We start from the raw sequence: 15,772 nt of genomic DNA on the forward strand, positions 1-15,772 counted from the left end.
CGCTATTTGGTGGTCATCTAAGAAGAGTTGGAACAGGCCCACAATTGGATCGACAGGACCACCAGGACTGCCGAGAAAGCTGCCACGGTCTTGATATCTGCAGACGAGCGGTAGCAAAGCACAAGGACTATATCTAGTATGGGCCTGGGGGCGATGCCCCGACGTCAGTACGAGGCCACGTGGCTCGGCTTCCCCATGAAGCAGGTCTCTTTGGTTACGGTGGGCAAGCAGCAACCATTTGAAGACAATGGGAGTATACTGACAACGTTGCAAAGCTCACTATCCAGAATTCCGCACTTATCTTAGTATGTCGCTCACAACTGATTTCCGGCAATTTCTGCTCTGACTGCCTATTTAGCTTCTACATTACTCACGCATCATGCCACTAATAGCCGGCCAAAGATATCTTACATCCACGGCAGTGTTCATGAATGAAGTTATCAAGCTAACTGTATGCCTCACCTTTGCCCTCTACGATATATCACGAACCATTTCGCCTTCCCTGCCTGCCACCAGCCTGTTCAGCGGCGTAACAAGCGCAGTTTTCACAGGAGACAGTTGGAAGCTGGCAGTTCCTGCTAGCCTTTATGTTCTACAGAATTCCTTGCAGTACATAGCGATTTCAAATCTGGACTCTGCAACCTTCCAGGTCACGTACCAATTCAAGATTCTCCCAACCGCGATATTCAGCGTCTTATTGCTGAAGCGAACTCTGTTCCCACGGCAATGGTTGGCTCTCGCACTCCTGATGGTGGGCGTCGCCATCGTGCAGATACCCGCAAGTGACCCTGCATTGGCGCCGTTCGAGGCTCCGCGATCCAGATTTTATTTCTCTAGGTCTTTGCACAGTTGGAGGCACATTGGAGGCTCGGCGGCAGCTCCTTTGCACAAACGATCCGCAACTTATGAGGGCATACAGGAAGATGAAGGACTGATCAATCCGCAAATGAACGCGATACTTGGACTTGCGGCTGCAATTTCAGGCTGTATTGTTTCTGCTGGGGCTTCTGTTTACTTTGAGAAGATCCTGAAAGATTCAAACACGCCAGCTTCTCTGTGGATTCGGAACGTGCAGTTGGCATTTTACTCGCTATTCCCAGCTCTATTCATTGGAGTGATGTTCGTGGACGGAGAGGAGATCGCCCATCATGGCTTTTTCGTTGGCTATAATTGGTTCGTATGGATCACCATCGCCTTTCAGTCATTGGGAGGCATCTTGGTCTCGCTTTGTGTCAAATACGCGGATAACATCGCCAAGAGCTTTGCAATGAGCATCAGCATCTTGATCAGCTTGTGTGCCAGCGTTTGGTTCTTTGAATTCGCTGTCACTGCAAATGTAAGCTTTCACCGTCACCAAGCATCAGTGGGTGGTGGTATGACCATCAGCTAACCTCCGATGCATAGTTCCTCATTGGCACCTCCATAGTCGTATTTGCAACCTACTTATATAATAGCGTCTACGAGCGAGCGCCACCTCCACCTCCGATACAAATACACAGCTACGAGAAAACAACCATCGATGAGCAAAAGTCAAGAGAGAATGAACCACCGCTCAGGTTGCCCACAACTCCATTGAAAAGCAGCGAGGGGTTGTCGTCGTCACGGCCCGGTTCGCCTTTGGGTCACCATTCGAGAGTTGGATCTGCAAGAGCGTATTTCGGCGCCAAAGATCGAGATGAATAGGCTAATCGCTTTGAATTGTACGTTCTCATCACCGGGCGTTTCTGGAAGTACGCATCATGAGGTGGATGGCTTTCTGAGGTCGCATTACGAGGCTGCATAGCTCTATGTGTATATGTGTCCTGACTCCTGGGGACCAAATGATAGTCTCCATCGTCGCTTGTTCCACAATTACTCGCTGTGGTCATTAGAACCGGCGGGCGGGGGGTCGGTATGCAAAACTGGTCCGTGGCGTTCAAAAACTTCGCAAGACAATGAGGTACTGCTCTTGGAAATCAAGTCATATCTCATAAGAACGATGAGACTCTTTCTCAAAGAACAGTTTCAATGTGGTACTTCTATCGCTTTGACTAGGTAAATTTACGCTAGTCATTACTGTACAATAAGTGCGTCTCCCCCATCTCTTGGCAATCGCTTCCCCTCCACCAGTTAAGATGGTGCAAACAATGAGTACCGTAATTTATCTCTTGTCATTTGAAAGTCCCACTCATCTTGATTGCTAATTAAGCACAGCATGGAGGGCTACCAAACAGATATTCAAGCTCTCCTGCAAGACATCAGTGGCAACTATGGAAATTCTGAAACTAAACAGCCACCTCCCCCATATTCGAGACCTATCTCAAAGTCCTACAAAACTCAAGCAGAACGTTCTTTAGTGCCAAGGAATGCTTTAGCCCCCGTCTATGAACAGCAGCTGCTCCATGGAGCCCAGGCTTCGAGACCTTCAGATGCCTACTTTCACAGCAGTAACACCGACACTGGCCTTGATGCATATGGTAGCTGCTCAACCCTGGGAACCGAAAGAAGAACCGCTGATTACTGCCTAGATCGAGCCCTTCTAGCCGAGCCTCAACCTCATTCGTACTGGCAGGCGAACAGTAGCATGAGAATGCTACCAGCTGGACGTCTCTCGTTACCTGGCCACACAGCACCGCATCCGCCTGTGAATGCATTGCAGCAACCAAAGGCTCAAGAACGGCGACGTGGTCGGTCTCGCCCAGGCTTGCTTATGATTCGTTGCTGACAGTCACTAGCTCTGCCTGGGCTCTCTCCACCCGAGGTTCAGTTACGACTAGGTTAGCCCAATGCTCTGTCCCTTGGCATTCCAAGTCTTACAATGACCACAGCTCGATATGCACATACTCCACCTGCTCGGATTCGTGAGAGCTCACCTCCCTCGGACGCGCTTCCATCAAGTCCATCTTTCGTAGCCACTCAGCGGCGAATCCACCACGAAGCTCAGTGTGACAATCCTCGTAATACTCTTGCTTCTTCCCGGGATCCTCGACCAGTTGTTGTATCATCTGTGAGGGATCCCGAAGAGGGGATTGTCCATGAATATCGTCCTCACAATTCTGACATTTGCCATGACAACAATCTTTCTACGGTACCTTCACCTCCGTCCTATCAACGACGGCTCAATTCTCAGGTCGAACCTGATCATTCCCAGCCAATCGTTCAAGGCATCCCACTTGTCTCTTTGAATGAAATGCCGGATCGTCTTCGTTCTGTGTTCCGTTATCCCCTCTTCAATGCCATTCAATCCAAGTGCTTTCCTACTGCTTACAAGTCCGATGATAACCTCGTCGTCTCTGCACCAACAGGTGGCGGGAAGACGGCTATATTGGAGATGGCTATCTGCCGCCTAATCCACGGCTTCAAGACCGATCAATACAAGATTGTGTACATGGCGCCTACGAAGTCACTCTGTTCCGAGAGGCAAAGGGATTGGCAGGCAAAATTCGTTGCGTTGGATATGAAGTGTGCTGAGTTGACTGGTGATACCGATCAGGGACAGCTGCGAAACGTGCAGAGCGCGAGCATTGTCATCACGACTCCAGAGAAATGGGATAGCATGACAAGAAAATGGAAAGACCATGCAAGGCTAATGCGAATGGTCAAGCTTTTCCTCATCGACGAGGTTCACATACTCAAAGACTCCAGAGGTGCTACATTGGAGGCTGTGGTTTCTCGGATGAAGTCTGTGGGTTCCATCGTTCGATTCGTAGCTTTGAGCGCTACAGTTCCTAATTCTGAAGACATTGCAACATGGCTTGGTAAAAATCATACATCTCAGCATCTACCTGCGATACGCGAGAAGTTTGGAGAGGAGTTCAGGCCTGTCAGACTACAGAAACACGTTGTGGGAATATCATATAGAGGCAACGACTTCGGCTTCGAGAGCGCGTGCGATCCGAAAATACCAGATATCATCGCGAAATATTCCCATAAGAAACCGATTATGGTCTTCTGCATCACCAGGAAATCTGCTATGAATACTGCGAGGCTGCTCGCCAATGTGTGGGCCAGCAAGGGATCGCGAGACCGCCATTGGGAGGGCCCCACGCAAAGACTCATCGTGCAGGACCCCGAGCTGAAAAACACCCTGACTTCTGGTGTTGCGTTCCATCATGCTGGCCTTGAAGGTCCCGACAGGCACACAGTCGAGAAAGGATTTCTCGAGGGACAGATAAATGTCATCTGCTGTACATCCACGTTGGCAGTAGGAGTCAACCTGCCTTGCCACATGGTCATCATTAAGAATACTGTGAGCTACCAGGATGACGGTATGAAGGAGTATGCGGATCTGGAAATCATGCAAATGCTTGGACGTGCTGGGCGTCCCCAGTTCGACTCGACTGCTGTCGCAGTGATTATCACAAAACAAGAGAAGGTTAACAAGTACGAAAAACTCGTGTCAGGTGAAGAGTTGTTGGAAAGCTGTCTACACCTTAATTTAATTGATCATCTAAATGCAGAAATAGGACTTGGTACTGTCTACGATCTCTACACTGCGAAGAGATGGCTTGCGGGGACTTTCCTATATGTTCGTCTTGGGCTAAAACCCGAACACTATAAGCTCGACGGTGACGCAGTGGCACAAAGTCTTGACAACAGAATCGAGCGTATATGCAGGAGAGATCTTGGGCTTCTGAAGGACACCCAGTTGGTCAATTCTGGTGAAAGACTCAAAGCTACGGAGTTTGGGGACGCGATGGCCCGATATTACGTCAAGTTCGAGACCATGCAGGTGTTCATGCGTCTACAGCCTCGATCCAAAATGTCGGACATTGTGAGTTCGATCCCCAGTCCTGACTAAGCGGTGCTAATGACTCGAGCTCTATGCCATCGTTCAAGCAGAGGAGTTCCGTAATATACGTCTTCGAGTGAATGAGAAGAAGCTGTTCAAAGAGATCAACCGCGCGCACGGCATCAAATTCCCTATCAAAGTCGACCTTGCTATGAACGCGCACAAGAGGAGTCTCATAATTCAATCTGAACTTGGCGGAGTCGACTTTCCTACGGACGAGCAATATGTCAAGCATAAGAGACAATTCGTTCAAGACAAGGCGAGTCTGTTCTCCGCCAGTCATCGATTGATATGTTGTGTGATCGACTGCCATATACACCTCCAGGATGCCGTCACTGTACGGCATGCTTTGGAACTCGCTAGGAGCTTTGGTGCTAGAGTCTGGGATAACTCGCCCTATCAGATGAAACAGATAGCGCAAATTGGTCTAGTGGCTATCCGAAAACTCGCGATTGGGGGAATCAATAGCATTGAGGCTTTAGAAGCTGCTGAGCCACACCGGATCGAGATGCTCATGAGCAAGAACCCACCTTTTGGTAACAAATTACTAGCGAACCTAAGGGACTTCCCGAAGCTTCGAGTGTCCGTGAAAATGATGGGCAAGGTGAAGCGCACATCCTCTCCCAAAGGAGGGCAGCTACTGAACATGATTCAGGATTCCACGCGAGGACGGCCAGTCACTATCAAGATCCAGGCGGAGTGCGGTTTCATGAACGACACAGTTCCCATGTTCTTTCATCGCAGGCCTATATACATCTGCTTGCTAACCGAAAGATCTGACGGCTTGCTGGTGGATTTCCGACGCATCAGGTGAAGCTCTTACCGAGCTTGTCCCATGTTTTATGCTAACGCTCGGGAGTGCGAAAAAACTCAACAATGCCCAAGACATACTCATGTCTGCCGAATTGCTCAATCACACACAGTGTATTACGTGCTATGTCATGTGCGACGGGATTGGTAGGTGTCACTGACGGATCCCACGTCTAATTTTGTGCTTATCAGACCACAGCTGGCACCACGCGATCGGCAGAACTCAAGCATGAGTTGCCAGCGTATCTATTCCCTCCGCCATCTCCACAGAAACAAGCCCAGGGACTCACATACCCGAAAAAGGACACTAGGCCCGGTGGCAATATCTCTCCAAGCACGTTCCACACAAGTCCAGAGACTTTGGAAGATGATGAATTCGGTGATGATGATTTCAAGGATCAGGAAGTCATGAATGCCGGTAAGATTAGCTTCTTCTACCTTTATTAGTGTCCAAATACTGATGATGCATCCAGTCAAAGAGACGGACTTTAGTCACATCGATGAGTTCGATCCTAGATCGAAGGAGAGGAAGCTCGAGCCAAGGGTACGAGAAAGCAAGGCTCCTGAGACCGAGCAAATTGTTTGGAAACCGGAGAGGCTTGGAAATGGGAAGTGGGCTTGTAATCACAAGTGCAAAGACAAGACAGCGTGGGTAATCTCATGCTGACGCTGATTACCAAGTTGATGGCTTTCCTAGTTGCAAGCATATGTGCTGTCGAGAAGGAGTCGACAAAGCACCTAAGGCCCCCAAAAGTTCTTTCGTATCTGCGGCAACCTTAGTCGATCCGTCCCACCTCTCAGGTCATAAAGGTAAGAATGGACGTGTGGCCACCGCGAAGAGTTCTGCAGCTCCTAGTGTACCCGCAACAGAACAGAAGGCGGAGACTGAGACAGTCGACCTTGCAAGCCGCCAGACATTGGGGGGCTGTGAGAAAATGCCGTTCAAAGGTTTCGGGAGCCTGAATCGTCTGCACGAAAATGTGACTAAAGGAAGGACCGCGTCGGTGGTGATAAAGAAGCAGCCATCCTTTGATTATACGAAAGGGGGAACGCCACATATTTCGTTCCTCACCAAAGATGCTGGCGCTGAAATATCGAGCGACAAACCGTCAACTGACTACGACGCCGATTGTATGGGGGACCTCCCTTCTCCATCTGCCCTTTTAAGAGAGCCAGCGGGAGACCCCGACCCTCTCCCCGAGCATACATCAACAGATTATAATAGTAGCTGGCCTGATGGTCTCACGTTCCCTTCTACTCTCATCCGCCAGAATGATGCGGCTACCGGCAATTACCCTGACAATGATTTGCTGGAAGGTTTCGATCCGTCGCAGTCCAATGACGATGAATCCGACCTTGAAGCGGGCATGGTGGGACTGAGCGACTCGGTAACCATGCAGGAGGAAAAGTCGCAAGTCCAAGCAGCGACCCTTCGGACGAGTTCCCAAGCAGAAGCTTTCCCGCATTGGTCGCCACCTCCAGACGAACCTACTCCTAAGCTCGACCACCGTCCTGCATTCAAAACGGAGAGCTCAGGCACGTCCAAGCTGTTCTCCGCAACAGACAGCGCTGAAAAAGTTGGGGAACTACGGCAAAAGCGCAAAGCAGCGGTCAGTGTTCAAGCGGAAGATCTATCCCACTCTGCGCCGGTACCGAAGAGGCCGAGAGACAGCGATGAGCGCGATCAGGCTCCAAGATCTTCGTCGAGCGCAAAGAAGGAGTTCAAAGCACCAGCCCCAATGATCAAATCGGGACAGCCGGCGTGGGTGTATGGGTTTGATCCAGGGTTCATTGCAGAGTGGCAGGACCTTGTCGACTTTGTTTGAGCCTTCGATTTGAACATTTGCAGATTTGCTTCTTTCGCTCTTGGGTTGCTTTGTCGGCGTGACATGGTCTAAGTATCGCTGCAGCAGCTGAATAGAGTAATTGCTCTGTAAATGTATTATTGGATGTGGCCATCTCCGGGCCACTGAGGCCGAGATCAAAGGCTCAAATGAAAAGGGAAAAGCTGAGGGTGATGAGGGAAGCGAGGGAAGATGAAGCCTGCTGCCTGGATCAAGTATGCCTAGGCCCCTCGTACCTTAATTAAAAGTACTTTAGATACAGTACTTTAAGGTACTTTAAGCACCCATGCCGTGGCAGCCGAGAACCTGCTGGCGCTTAAAATATGTTTGATTGGGCATAACTTATGCAACATAAATTAAAGTAAAGTAATGCTCTCCATGCAGAGCGGATGACCATCTACTAAGTACTTTACACAAGGTACTTTGTCTTTGATTCTCGGACTCTTGATGCGTAAAAGAGAAGGATACTTGGTAGTGTTCGGAAGTGCATCTGTATTCCGTACCATCATTGCATCTCCTCCGTTCTATCCATTTACATCTATCTGCCCGGCTCCTTGGATTGGGGACTAATAATAATAATAATAATAATAATAGTAATAATAATAATAATGATGATGATAACAACAATAATATCAATCTCTCCCCTGCCAATTCAATTCACATCAATTCCATCAATCTAAGAAGCACCAACATCCTCACCACCTACAAACCAAACCATTATTCCCTGGTCAAACAACTTGCAGACAATAATGAGAACCGACAGTGCCTATAACCCCAAACTCAAGAGCAGACGATTGTGACAAAGCCCACTTCCGATGACTTCGAATTCCAAGGAGCAAAGTAGTAGGTATACGACACAAATCTGGGAGACTCCGCTCACATTGCCAGTGTCTTACGTATCCCGCCGAGGAACAGGGCGGAATCCTTCGAACCCTGCCATTCAATCCTATCTCCAGGACCATGAAGGTTCAAGGATGCCTCAAACCATAGCGCAGCGCTCCACCTTGCCGCGTTCCCAAGAGCTCCAAGCCTCCAGCTATCCTGGTCCTCCACCAAGTGACGTTGGAACTTCAAGACTCCCTGCACGCAGCGACTTCACCCAAGATGATTCGCTCCCTGGTCTCACCCACGCTAATAGTTCAAGGCCTTCCCAGTCTGTTTCTGATGGAATGGGAGAGAGACAAATGAATCGCGCTTTGAGAATCATGATCCCAGATCCTGATGGCGCATTAGAGCCTACCACCCTCCCTCCCCTTCGCAGACCAGACCAAGGTCCTGTCCTCGAATGTCCATTCACCTTCCTTAAGTGCTTCAGACAATTTGCCGTCTCAAACGAGCGAGAATGGATCCAGCACAGCTTGGAACATTTTCGCATTATCGATAGAAGACGGTCGAGCAGGGTCGATCCGCCGAAGAACAATTCGTGTTGCTTCTGCTTTCAAACGTTCCAAGCGTCCAGTGGTGTTGACAGTTGGCGAGATCGCATGGACCACGTCAAATTTCATCATGCACTTTTGGGCCATCGTCTGGCGGCTGCTCGACATGACTTTGCCCTCGTTGAATACCTCTGGCAAAATGGGGTGCTGTCGTTGGCGGACTATCGGGAGTTGAAGCCGAATGCCGCTGCAGCATCACGCAGTACGCAGAATATCCCGACTCCGCCAGACTCACCACCTGGAACGGGAGCGGTGGCTGTCATACATCCGAATCAACGGCGCGAAGGAAGATAATGGAGAGGACAGTTGCTTTCTTTCCGAAGGAAAAACAGTAAGAGATGATGTTGGTCGGTCGAAGTTAGCGGACGCACCTTGCACCATGCTTGAAGGCGTGCAAAGAAAAGCGAGGACCAGGAAAAAGGTCACGATACATGATTACACACGCCAGAGGTGAAGCTGGGCTGGACACAGGGACCGGCATTCAGCTTTATATTCTATCGCCACTCTCGGCTAATTCGGGCCAGGAGCTGGGGTGGCGAGAGGTTTGCCTCTTTACGAAAAGATGGAGGATGGATCGCCATTTCTGATACGAATTTCTTACCGAGGGCTCTTCAAGCCTTTTAATCGATGCCGGAGGCTGAGAATGTTCTCAGGGTATCTCTTTCGTTGCCCCCTTTGCACAGCCGCCGGGAACTTCATTCTGCGTCAAAGCGCCGTGTCCATAACAAATCATCTCTCAGCTTCATCATAATAACACTACAGTATAATTCAATCGAGACTGCTGCCTGCTCTGAAGCCAATCATTCCCCAGCCTCGCCAGCTGTGCCTTCGCCTTCCCTACCCGCATCATGGAGCCTTCAACAGCTAATCAGTAGCATCCCATCCCTGCTAAAGGCAAGGCTGTGCTTGCATATATTAGCGCATATCTGACGCATCGTCCCCAGCTGTTGTCCAGGTCTCTCCTTCCTTACTCAGCACTTGGTAAAGTCACTTCGAATCCCTTGAAAGAAAGCCTCGCGTCGGTCCTTCTCGAAGCCATCTTTCCCCAACACCTCTTTTGCCCTCTCTTTTCACCCAATGGCCTTTCCTTCTCTTTGTCCCGGTCCATCTCAGCCAGTATTGGCAGAGAAGCAGCTGCTCAGACCAATCCACAGACACCTATCCCTTCCTGAATGGCAGCCTTGATGCTACGAACATCATCGGTCTGTAGAAAAACCACAATGAAGAGAAAGAGCCCCCAGCCATAGCATTAGGTACTAGGCGATGTTTCCCAGGTTCTTCACTCGGTGAGGTGTGAATCCGTAGAGGACCCTTGGTTGATGGATGGGCGAGATCCTCTGAAGCTGCTCATCAGCGTTATCATAGGGAGTATTTCTCAAATCTTCGGATCTAATATTAGACAGAATATCCGTATAAAGGGAAGAAACTCGGTAAACTTCCGTGCCACAAGAGACAGCTTCGACCATTCTCGATGGTCCAGCATCAAAATCTGATGACGAATCTTTGAGACGTAAGCAGAAGCCTCCCCGTAAGACGAGAAAAGGACAGGGCAGAAGCATAGGCAAGAAGCGTTTGTCCGAGAGGATACTGGCATGAATCAAATCGACGGGTTTGACCGACACAAGGCGACTCGGTCTGTAGTGGAAGCTCTTGAAATCAAGAAAAAAAGAGATTGATATTCGGCACTTTGCGTGCTTCGCCGACCATCCTGGACGCCACGCTGCTGATCCCATCAAATGTCGACCTGCCTTGCCTCAAGACTTCACGTGTCTTCCATCAATTCCACAGGCGGCCTCGCTGTATGCGTTAGTATCCGTCCGCCTCCCTGGCCCCGTCCATCCACAGGACTCGAGCTCCCAGGGCTTTCCTGACCTTCCTCCTCTGCACCGGCAGTAGTGTCTATCACCATCACCGCAGGTAAACTCTCGTTATCCCCATGGTGCTTCGGATGGTAAACCATCATGCTCCCCGTCCCACTCCTTTTCCGATTTCCCTGTAACTCCTCCTTTTCATCCTCGCTCATTGGACTCCCCGCATCATCCGCACTCGCCCTCCTCTCCTTCCCATGATTACCCAGCCCCGCCAGCGCTCGTTGTAGATCCTCAGCATGAACATCCTTGTTCGGCGGTTCCTCTTCTCTGATTTCCCATCCGGCAGGCGGACTCGGCGGCGGACTGATGAACAGTAATTTCCCTAAACTCGGCGCTTTGAGGTGCTGATCCTCCCCTCCATCGCCCAGTATAGGTGTCGGTTCTCCAAAGTATATGCGTACCCTGTCATTCTCACTCAGTGGCGATCCATCGAGCAGTTGCCGAATCTCAATCGCGGCTTCAACGGTAGGGTAGGACACTATGATCCGGCGGAAGGAGCGGAGGGGGGAGAAGGAGTTGAGGGGCGTGGGCGTGCTCAGGAGGGTGTGAATGTGCTGCAGGTTTTGGGGGAGGAATGTTGCGAGGGAGTTGAGATTCTGGGACAGGGTTAGCTGGGCTTGCAAGGGCTAATTCGGAGGGCAAAGCATACCGTTATAAGGAGTGTATTTGACGGCGGCGAGGGTGTAATCAATGGAGGAAGAGCGGAAAGGTCAAGGGAGAGTGGCGTTTGGGTGCCATTTGATATGGATGTGGATGTCGGGCTTTCTGATGGAGAGGCAGGCGGAGATTTGTCTTGAGCAGGCATAGTTGGAGAAGCGCGGGGAGAATTCATGATTCGTAAAGGGTTTGGTATGCTGGATTCTATGTTGTTGAGTGTGGAGGAAGCGCAAGTCTTTATTCTCATGGGGCTCTGAGGGCGGCTCGGTGGCGCAGCAGGCCGACGACAAATTCTCGAAGCGCCGAGCAGTTTTCACTTTTCTGAATATCTCCCGGCCTGCTCCGCCATCCATATTGACTCAAACATTCTCTGCTTGAATCGACTTCCATGTGAGGAGGGTCGCGCAATGCCTCAAATCCTCAAAGATGGCAGTGCTGAAGACAAGTCAATATGCTCGAGGGGCTCCGAGAGTATGTCACAGGTAGAGTACGGGGTAGCAAATTGGAGAATTAGCCCATCATACAGACAATGGAGACATGGTCTCTTCGTCTATAGTATATGTCTTGCTCCAAATGATGCCTCCCAAAACGCCTCGCTTGCAACCGAAGCATTGTAAAACACGCCCAGGGGCCCATCTGTCAGGCATTCGTCTCTGCGCAGTCATGCTGAACCTGTGGTCAAAGATCTCCCGAGACCGTCAGCTCTGCCCTCGGGCTGACTGACCCGCCCTTCTGCGCGACACTTGAAGCAGCTTGAGAACTTATTGTGTCCTTCATGACTCCTTCACCTCCTTCCCATACCTTCTCCTCCATTCCCTGACCCCTCTATCCACCTCTGCCCTCGTAACTCCATCCCTGACCAAGCACATCACCACTCCCAGGCTCTCCACATTCCGATTCCGTACCTCATCATCGAAGAAGAGCATTTGGTCATACGGCACCCCACTCGCTTTATGTATCTTGGAGAAATGCTGCTTCTTGTCCCCAGGAAAGATCTGCATGTGGTCGAAGTACTCAATGGCGCGCTTGTTACTAGGTTGTACGTGAAGCTGCTTGAGAAGGGTATTTGCGAGGTCTGGAGCGTGGGTACGAGAAGCTGTACCAAGCAGCAGCGGCGTAGGGAGCGCTTTGGCGGCGTGAAGGACACCGGGAACGTCGCGATAGAAGGTGAACGACTCGCCCCATCTTCGGATCATGTCAGCCAAACTTTCTGCAAAGAGGCCTAGTATTATGGGGCTTGGTCTCGCTCGCATACCGATCTACGGATTTGGCCCCTCCCTCCTTGGCTTTCAAAGGCGGCGATACATGTGTATCTACCCAAAACGGCCAAAGTGTGTAATCCAAATCGAATACCATCATCTTGGGAAGGGGCAGTCCGTCGCTGAAGGTATCTGGAGCAATACCTTGCTCAACCATAACGCTGGCGTTGGACGGTTCGAGTTGTTTTACCGGCTGTTTAACCATGTTCGCAGCCAGGAGCAGAAAAGCGGACAATATCAGAAACGGGGCTACTATGAGAGACAGAGTGCTGGATACTCTTTGTGTCGATGTTGGGAAGTGATCTCGTCTCATGGAATTTGTAGATTTCTATGTAGACAGAGGTTTGCCGTGCGATGCAGAAAAGACTCACCAATTTTGATGTACAGTGACGTTTCAGGGTCTGTTTTCTTTTTAGCGTTGCTTAGATTACCTTAGGGCTTGAGCCCTACGAGTAACCTAAATCCTAAATCCTAACTCCTCGGTAAGAGATCAGCGCTGTCACCACTGTGATAATTAAGAGACATTGAAGTTTCTGGCACATAGGTCTAACATTCTGCCCCATGTACATTTTTGAGTATATGCCATACATACGTCCAGAATCGAACGGAAAATTATTCATCCATTTCCTCCCAGATCAGAGCCCAACTCTTATTCATACACTGAACACTCCACCATCTTCCCAAACCTCTTTCCCTACCATCTATCCATCACCACCCAAGACAGCCCATCTTCATCCATGACCTGAGCCTGCTGTTCCACCCCATCAAGGTCCACCACACTACTACTTCCAGTTCTCTTCCTCTCATGACTGATCTTGTTCATCGTTGTAATCCCTCGCGGTGGAGACAGCGTCAGGCTACGACCATAAGCGCTCAACGCACCGTGCCCAGGAGGCGGTGTAATAGGTGAGTTATGACTCGCCGGTGTCTCAGGTAAGATGTCCGAGGGGCTGAAACTCAAACTGGGGGATGGTTTACCTGGTGAAATAAATCCAGCGGAGCCTTTTCGATTCAACGGTACCTCGGGAAAGGGATAGGCGTCTTGGATTCTAAGATCCTCCGCGGAGGCAGAAAAACGGGGATTTGCTCTGCTCATTTGATTTGCATATTCTTGTGGTGGATGCGATGTCGAAGACCTAGATTCGTAGTTCGAGGATCGGGAAGCTCGTCCATCCGCACCTGCAGTATTTGGCCTTGCCACGATGTCCTGAAGCTGCATAGCCGTTTTGAATCCTTTGTCAAAGTCGTCCTGGCGGATGCTAGCTCTCTTATCTCGCATGGCCTCTAGTAGCTTTTCTTCTTCCGACGTGACCTTCATGAATTTGCTCTTGCGGATAGTCTGCTCTACTCTTGTTCTTGCTCTTCGTGCATCCATACTACCACAAAGAGAACTCTCCCCACTGTCGACAGTGCCTTCGGTACTTCCTGCGTTGTCTTCCATCATCTCGCGCCATCGCACTGAAGAAGCTCTTTGACTGAGCCTCGGCTTGTCTGGGATCTTTGGTACGGGCGGTACCTTTTCTGAGCTGTTGGATCTTCTCGAAAGAGGTTTGGTGCGTCCGTTAATTACTGACCGTGGCCTGACGGGCTGAGCCCGTTGCGCGTTACCGACCGAGACTTCATTATTGTAGGTAGCCTTTTCAATGCTTGCTCGAATGCGATGGCGTCGATAAGGTGCGTCGGAACGGCTTTCCGTTTCGTCTTCGGAGGATGAGAGCTCAAGGAAACTGACCAATTTTAGATCCATCCCCGGGGGTGGTCCTTTGCGGCTGATCGTTGGTTGTATAATCGTAGCATCGGGACTTCCGGGCGTGCTTCCGGGAGTGCTCATCTCCTCTGGAGCTTGTGATGACGACCCGCTATAAAGACTGCGTATAGGAGGAGAATTGAACCGAAAGCTCATTCTTTGATCTAAGAGTGTAGTTGGTTCACCCTTGTTGCTGTAAGAGCTTTTCCTCCATGGGATCTGGGGAGACTGGGCTCCTTGTGTCATGATCTCCTGTATACTGAGGGGAGGATTGTATGGCTCGGGTATCCGATATTCCGAAGCCTCAGTATCTCGATGGCCGCCCGATGAAGCTCTTTCGTCCTCCAACCCATCAAACCAGTTCCGCATACCTGCTTTTGGCTTCGCATTTGGCTTCTTCACATTGAGTTTGATGAATGGTATATCATCATCAAAGTCTTCCTGGCGCTGCTGGTCTTCGATGGGAATGAACGGGGGCATTTGTGTCTTTACCTTTGCCCACCACCTTGGCCGGCTGAACAACATTTTTTGTTGGCTCTGTGGACCGAGAGGCTTCGGTAATGCTGCTTTTATTAGAGCTGGCGGCGGAGAGACTGCATGAAAAGCTCGATTGGCATTTGGATGTAGCGTTGGCGGGTCCATGACCGATGGTCTTCTCCTTGGAATGCTATTGATCCTCTTGACTGAGTTTCCAGATAATTTGGAGCTCTCGGAGACTTTAGTGTCCGTAGATATATTGCGCGAATGTAGTCCATCAGGTTCGTTAGATACGACTGCCTCTACCATAGTGAGGCTCAGTGGACTAGAGATTGGCGGGAAGCCTTTCCTCAACGCCATATCTCGCGCCGAAGAGGCAGATGTTTGTTGTGAGATCGACAGCGGTGACTTTTTTGGATCATAGTGAGACCGCAAGGTTGGGGATGAATCGACGCGGCGGGCTCGCGGGCTAGAGGCGTTGCTGAGAGTCCCCCCATTTGTAGACCCAAACATATAGTGCTCCCCAAGCAAGGGTGAGGATCCTTGCCCGCCATTGTTTTGTGTCGGCTGGGACACCAATTCACTTATTGGGGTGTACATGCCTGGAAACGGAAATTCATCCGGAGTCTTGACAGATTCGGCATCGACGTCAGACAGGGTCACGCTCATGAAGCTGGGGTATTTTCGCAACTGCTTCTTCCCTTTTTTCGACTGCTTCTTTTTCAATATAGGACCGTCCGATTCTAAGGATCCCAGCACTTTCTCGGCCTTGGCACCTGGATGAGATAGAGGAGAGTCATCGATGTTGCTTTGGTTTGAGTACTGTGAACCAGGTGTCGCATGAGGAGAGGCACTCGGCCTTCGAGGTAGGGGAAACGAGATCTTGAAAGAACGAGCCAT

The 15,772-nt window shown here is 50.3% G+C and overlaps 6 protein-coding genes across 6 annotated transcripts; 3 read left to right on the plus strand and 3 right to left on the minus strand.

Annotated features, from left to right (window-relative positions):
* Positions 1 to 379: 379 nt before the first annotated feature.
* On the plus strand, positions 380 to 1,683 carry HO133_002227 (uncharacterized protein; the record flags this gene model as incomplete). The annotated part of the gene is made up of 2 exons (XM_037293154.1): positions 380 to 1,336; positions 1,405 to 1,683. The coding sequence occupies 2 exons, from the start codon at positions 380 to 382 to the stop codon at positions 1,681 to 1,683; spliced, it is 1,236 nt and encodes a 411-aa protein (XP_037150807.1).
* A 511-nt stretch (positions 1,684 to 2,194) lies between these two features.
* HO133_002228 (uncharacterized protein) lies at positions 2,195 to 7,407 on the plus strand (the record flags this gene model as incomplete). The annotated part of the gene is made up of 9 exons (XM_037293155.1): positions 2,195 to 2,666; positions 2,715 to 2,756; positions 2,808 to 4,753; positions 4,800 to 5,375; positions 5,427 to 5,581; positions 5,631 to 5,728; positions 5,781 to 5,999; positions 6,055 to 6,233; positions 6,286 to 7,407. The coding sequence occupies 9 exons, from the start codon at positions 2,195 to 2,197 to the stop codon at positions 7,405 to 7,407; spliced, it is 4,809 nt and encodes a 1,602-aa protein (XP_037150808.1).
* An 833-nt stretch (positions 7,408 to 8,240) lies between these two features.
* On the plus strand, positions 8,241 to 9,155 carry HO133_002229 (uncharacterized protein; the record flags this gene model as incomplete). The annotated part of the gene is made up of 2 exons (XM_037293156.1): positions 8,241 to 8,268; positions 8,314 to 9,155. The coding sequence occupies 2 exons, from the start codon at positions 8,241 to 8,243 to the stop codon at positions 9,153 to 9,155; spliced, it is 870 nt and encodes a 289-aa protein (XP_037150809.1).
* A 1,468-nt stretch (positions 9,156 to 10,623) lies between these two features.
* On the minus strand, positions 10,624 to 11,537 carry HO133_002230 (uncharacterized protein; the record flags this gene model as incomplete). The annotated part of the gene is made up of 2 exons (XM_037293157.1): positions 10,624 to 11,328; positions 11,382 to 11,537. The coding sequence occupies 2 exons, from the start codon at positions 11,535 to 11,537 to the stop codon at positions 10,624 to 10,626; spliced, it is 861 nt and encodes a 286-aa protein (XP_037150810.1).
* A 625-nt stretch (positions 11,538 to 12,162) lies between these two features.
* Positions 12,163 to 12,853, minus strand: HO133_002231 (uncharacterized protein; the record flags this gene model as incomplete). The annotated part of the gene is made up of 2 exons (XM_037293158.1): positions 12,163 to 12,574; positions 12,645 to 12,853. The coding sequence occupies 2 exons, from the start codon at positions 12,851 to 12,853 to the stop codon at positions 12,163 to 12,165; spliced, it is 621 nt and encodes a 206-aa protein (XP_037150811.1).
* A 489-nt stretch (positions 12,854 to 13,342) lies between these two features.
* HO133_002232 (uncharacterized protein) lies at positions 13,343 to 15,772 on the minus strand (the record flags this gene model as incomplete). Its single annotated transcript, XM_037293159.1, has 1 exon — positions 13,343 to 15,772. One exon carries the CDS (start codon positions 15,770 to 15,772, stop codon positions 13,343 to 13,345), a length of 2,430 nt encoding a protein of 809 aa, XP_037150812.1.

This window comes from Letharia lupina (assembly GCF_014066315.1).
Source record: "Letharia lupina isolate WasteWater1 chromosome Unknown contig_14, whole genome shotgun sequence".
NCBI lineage: Eukaryota > Fungi > Ascomycota > Lecanoromycetes > Lecanorales > Parmeliaceae > Letharia > Letharia lupina.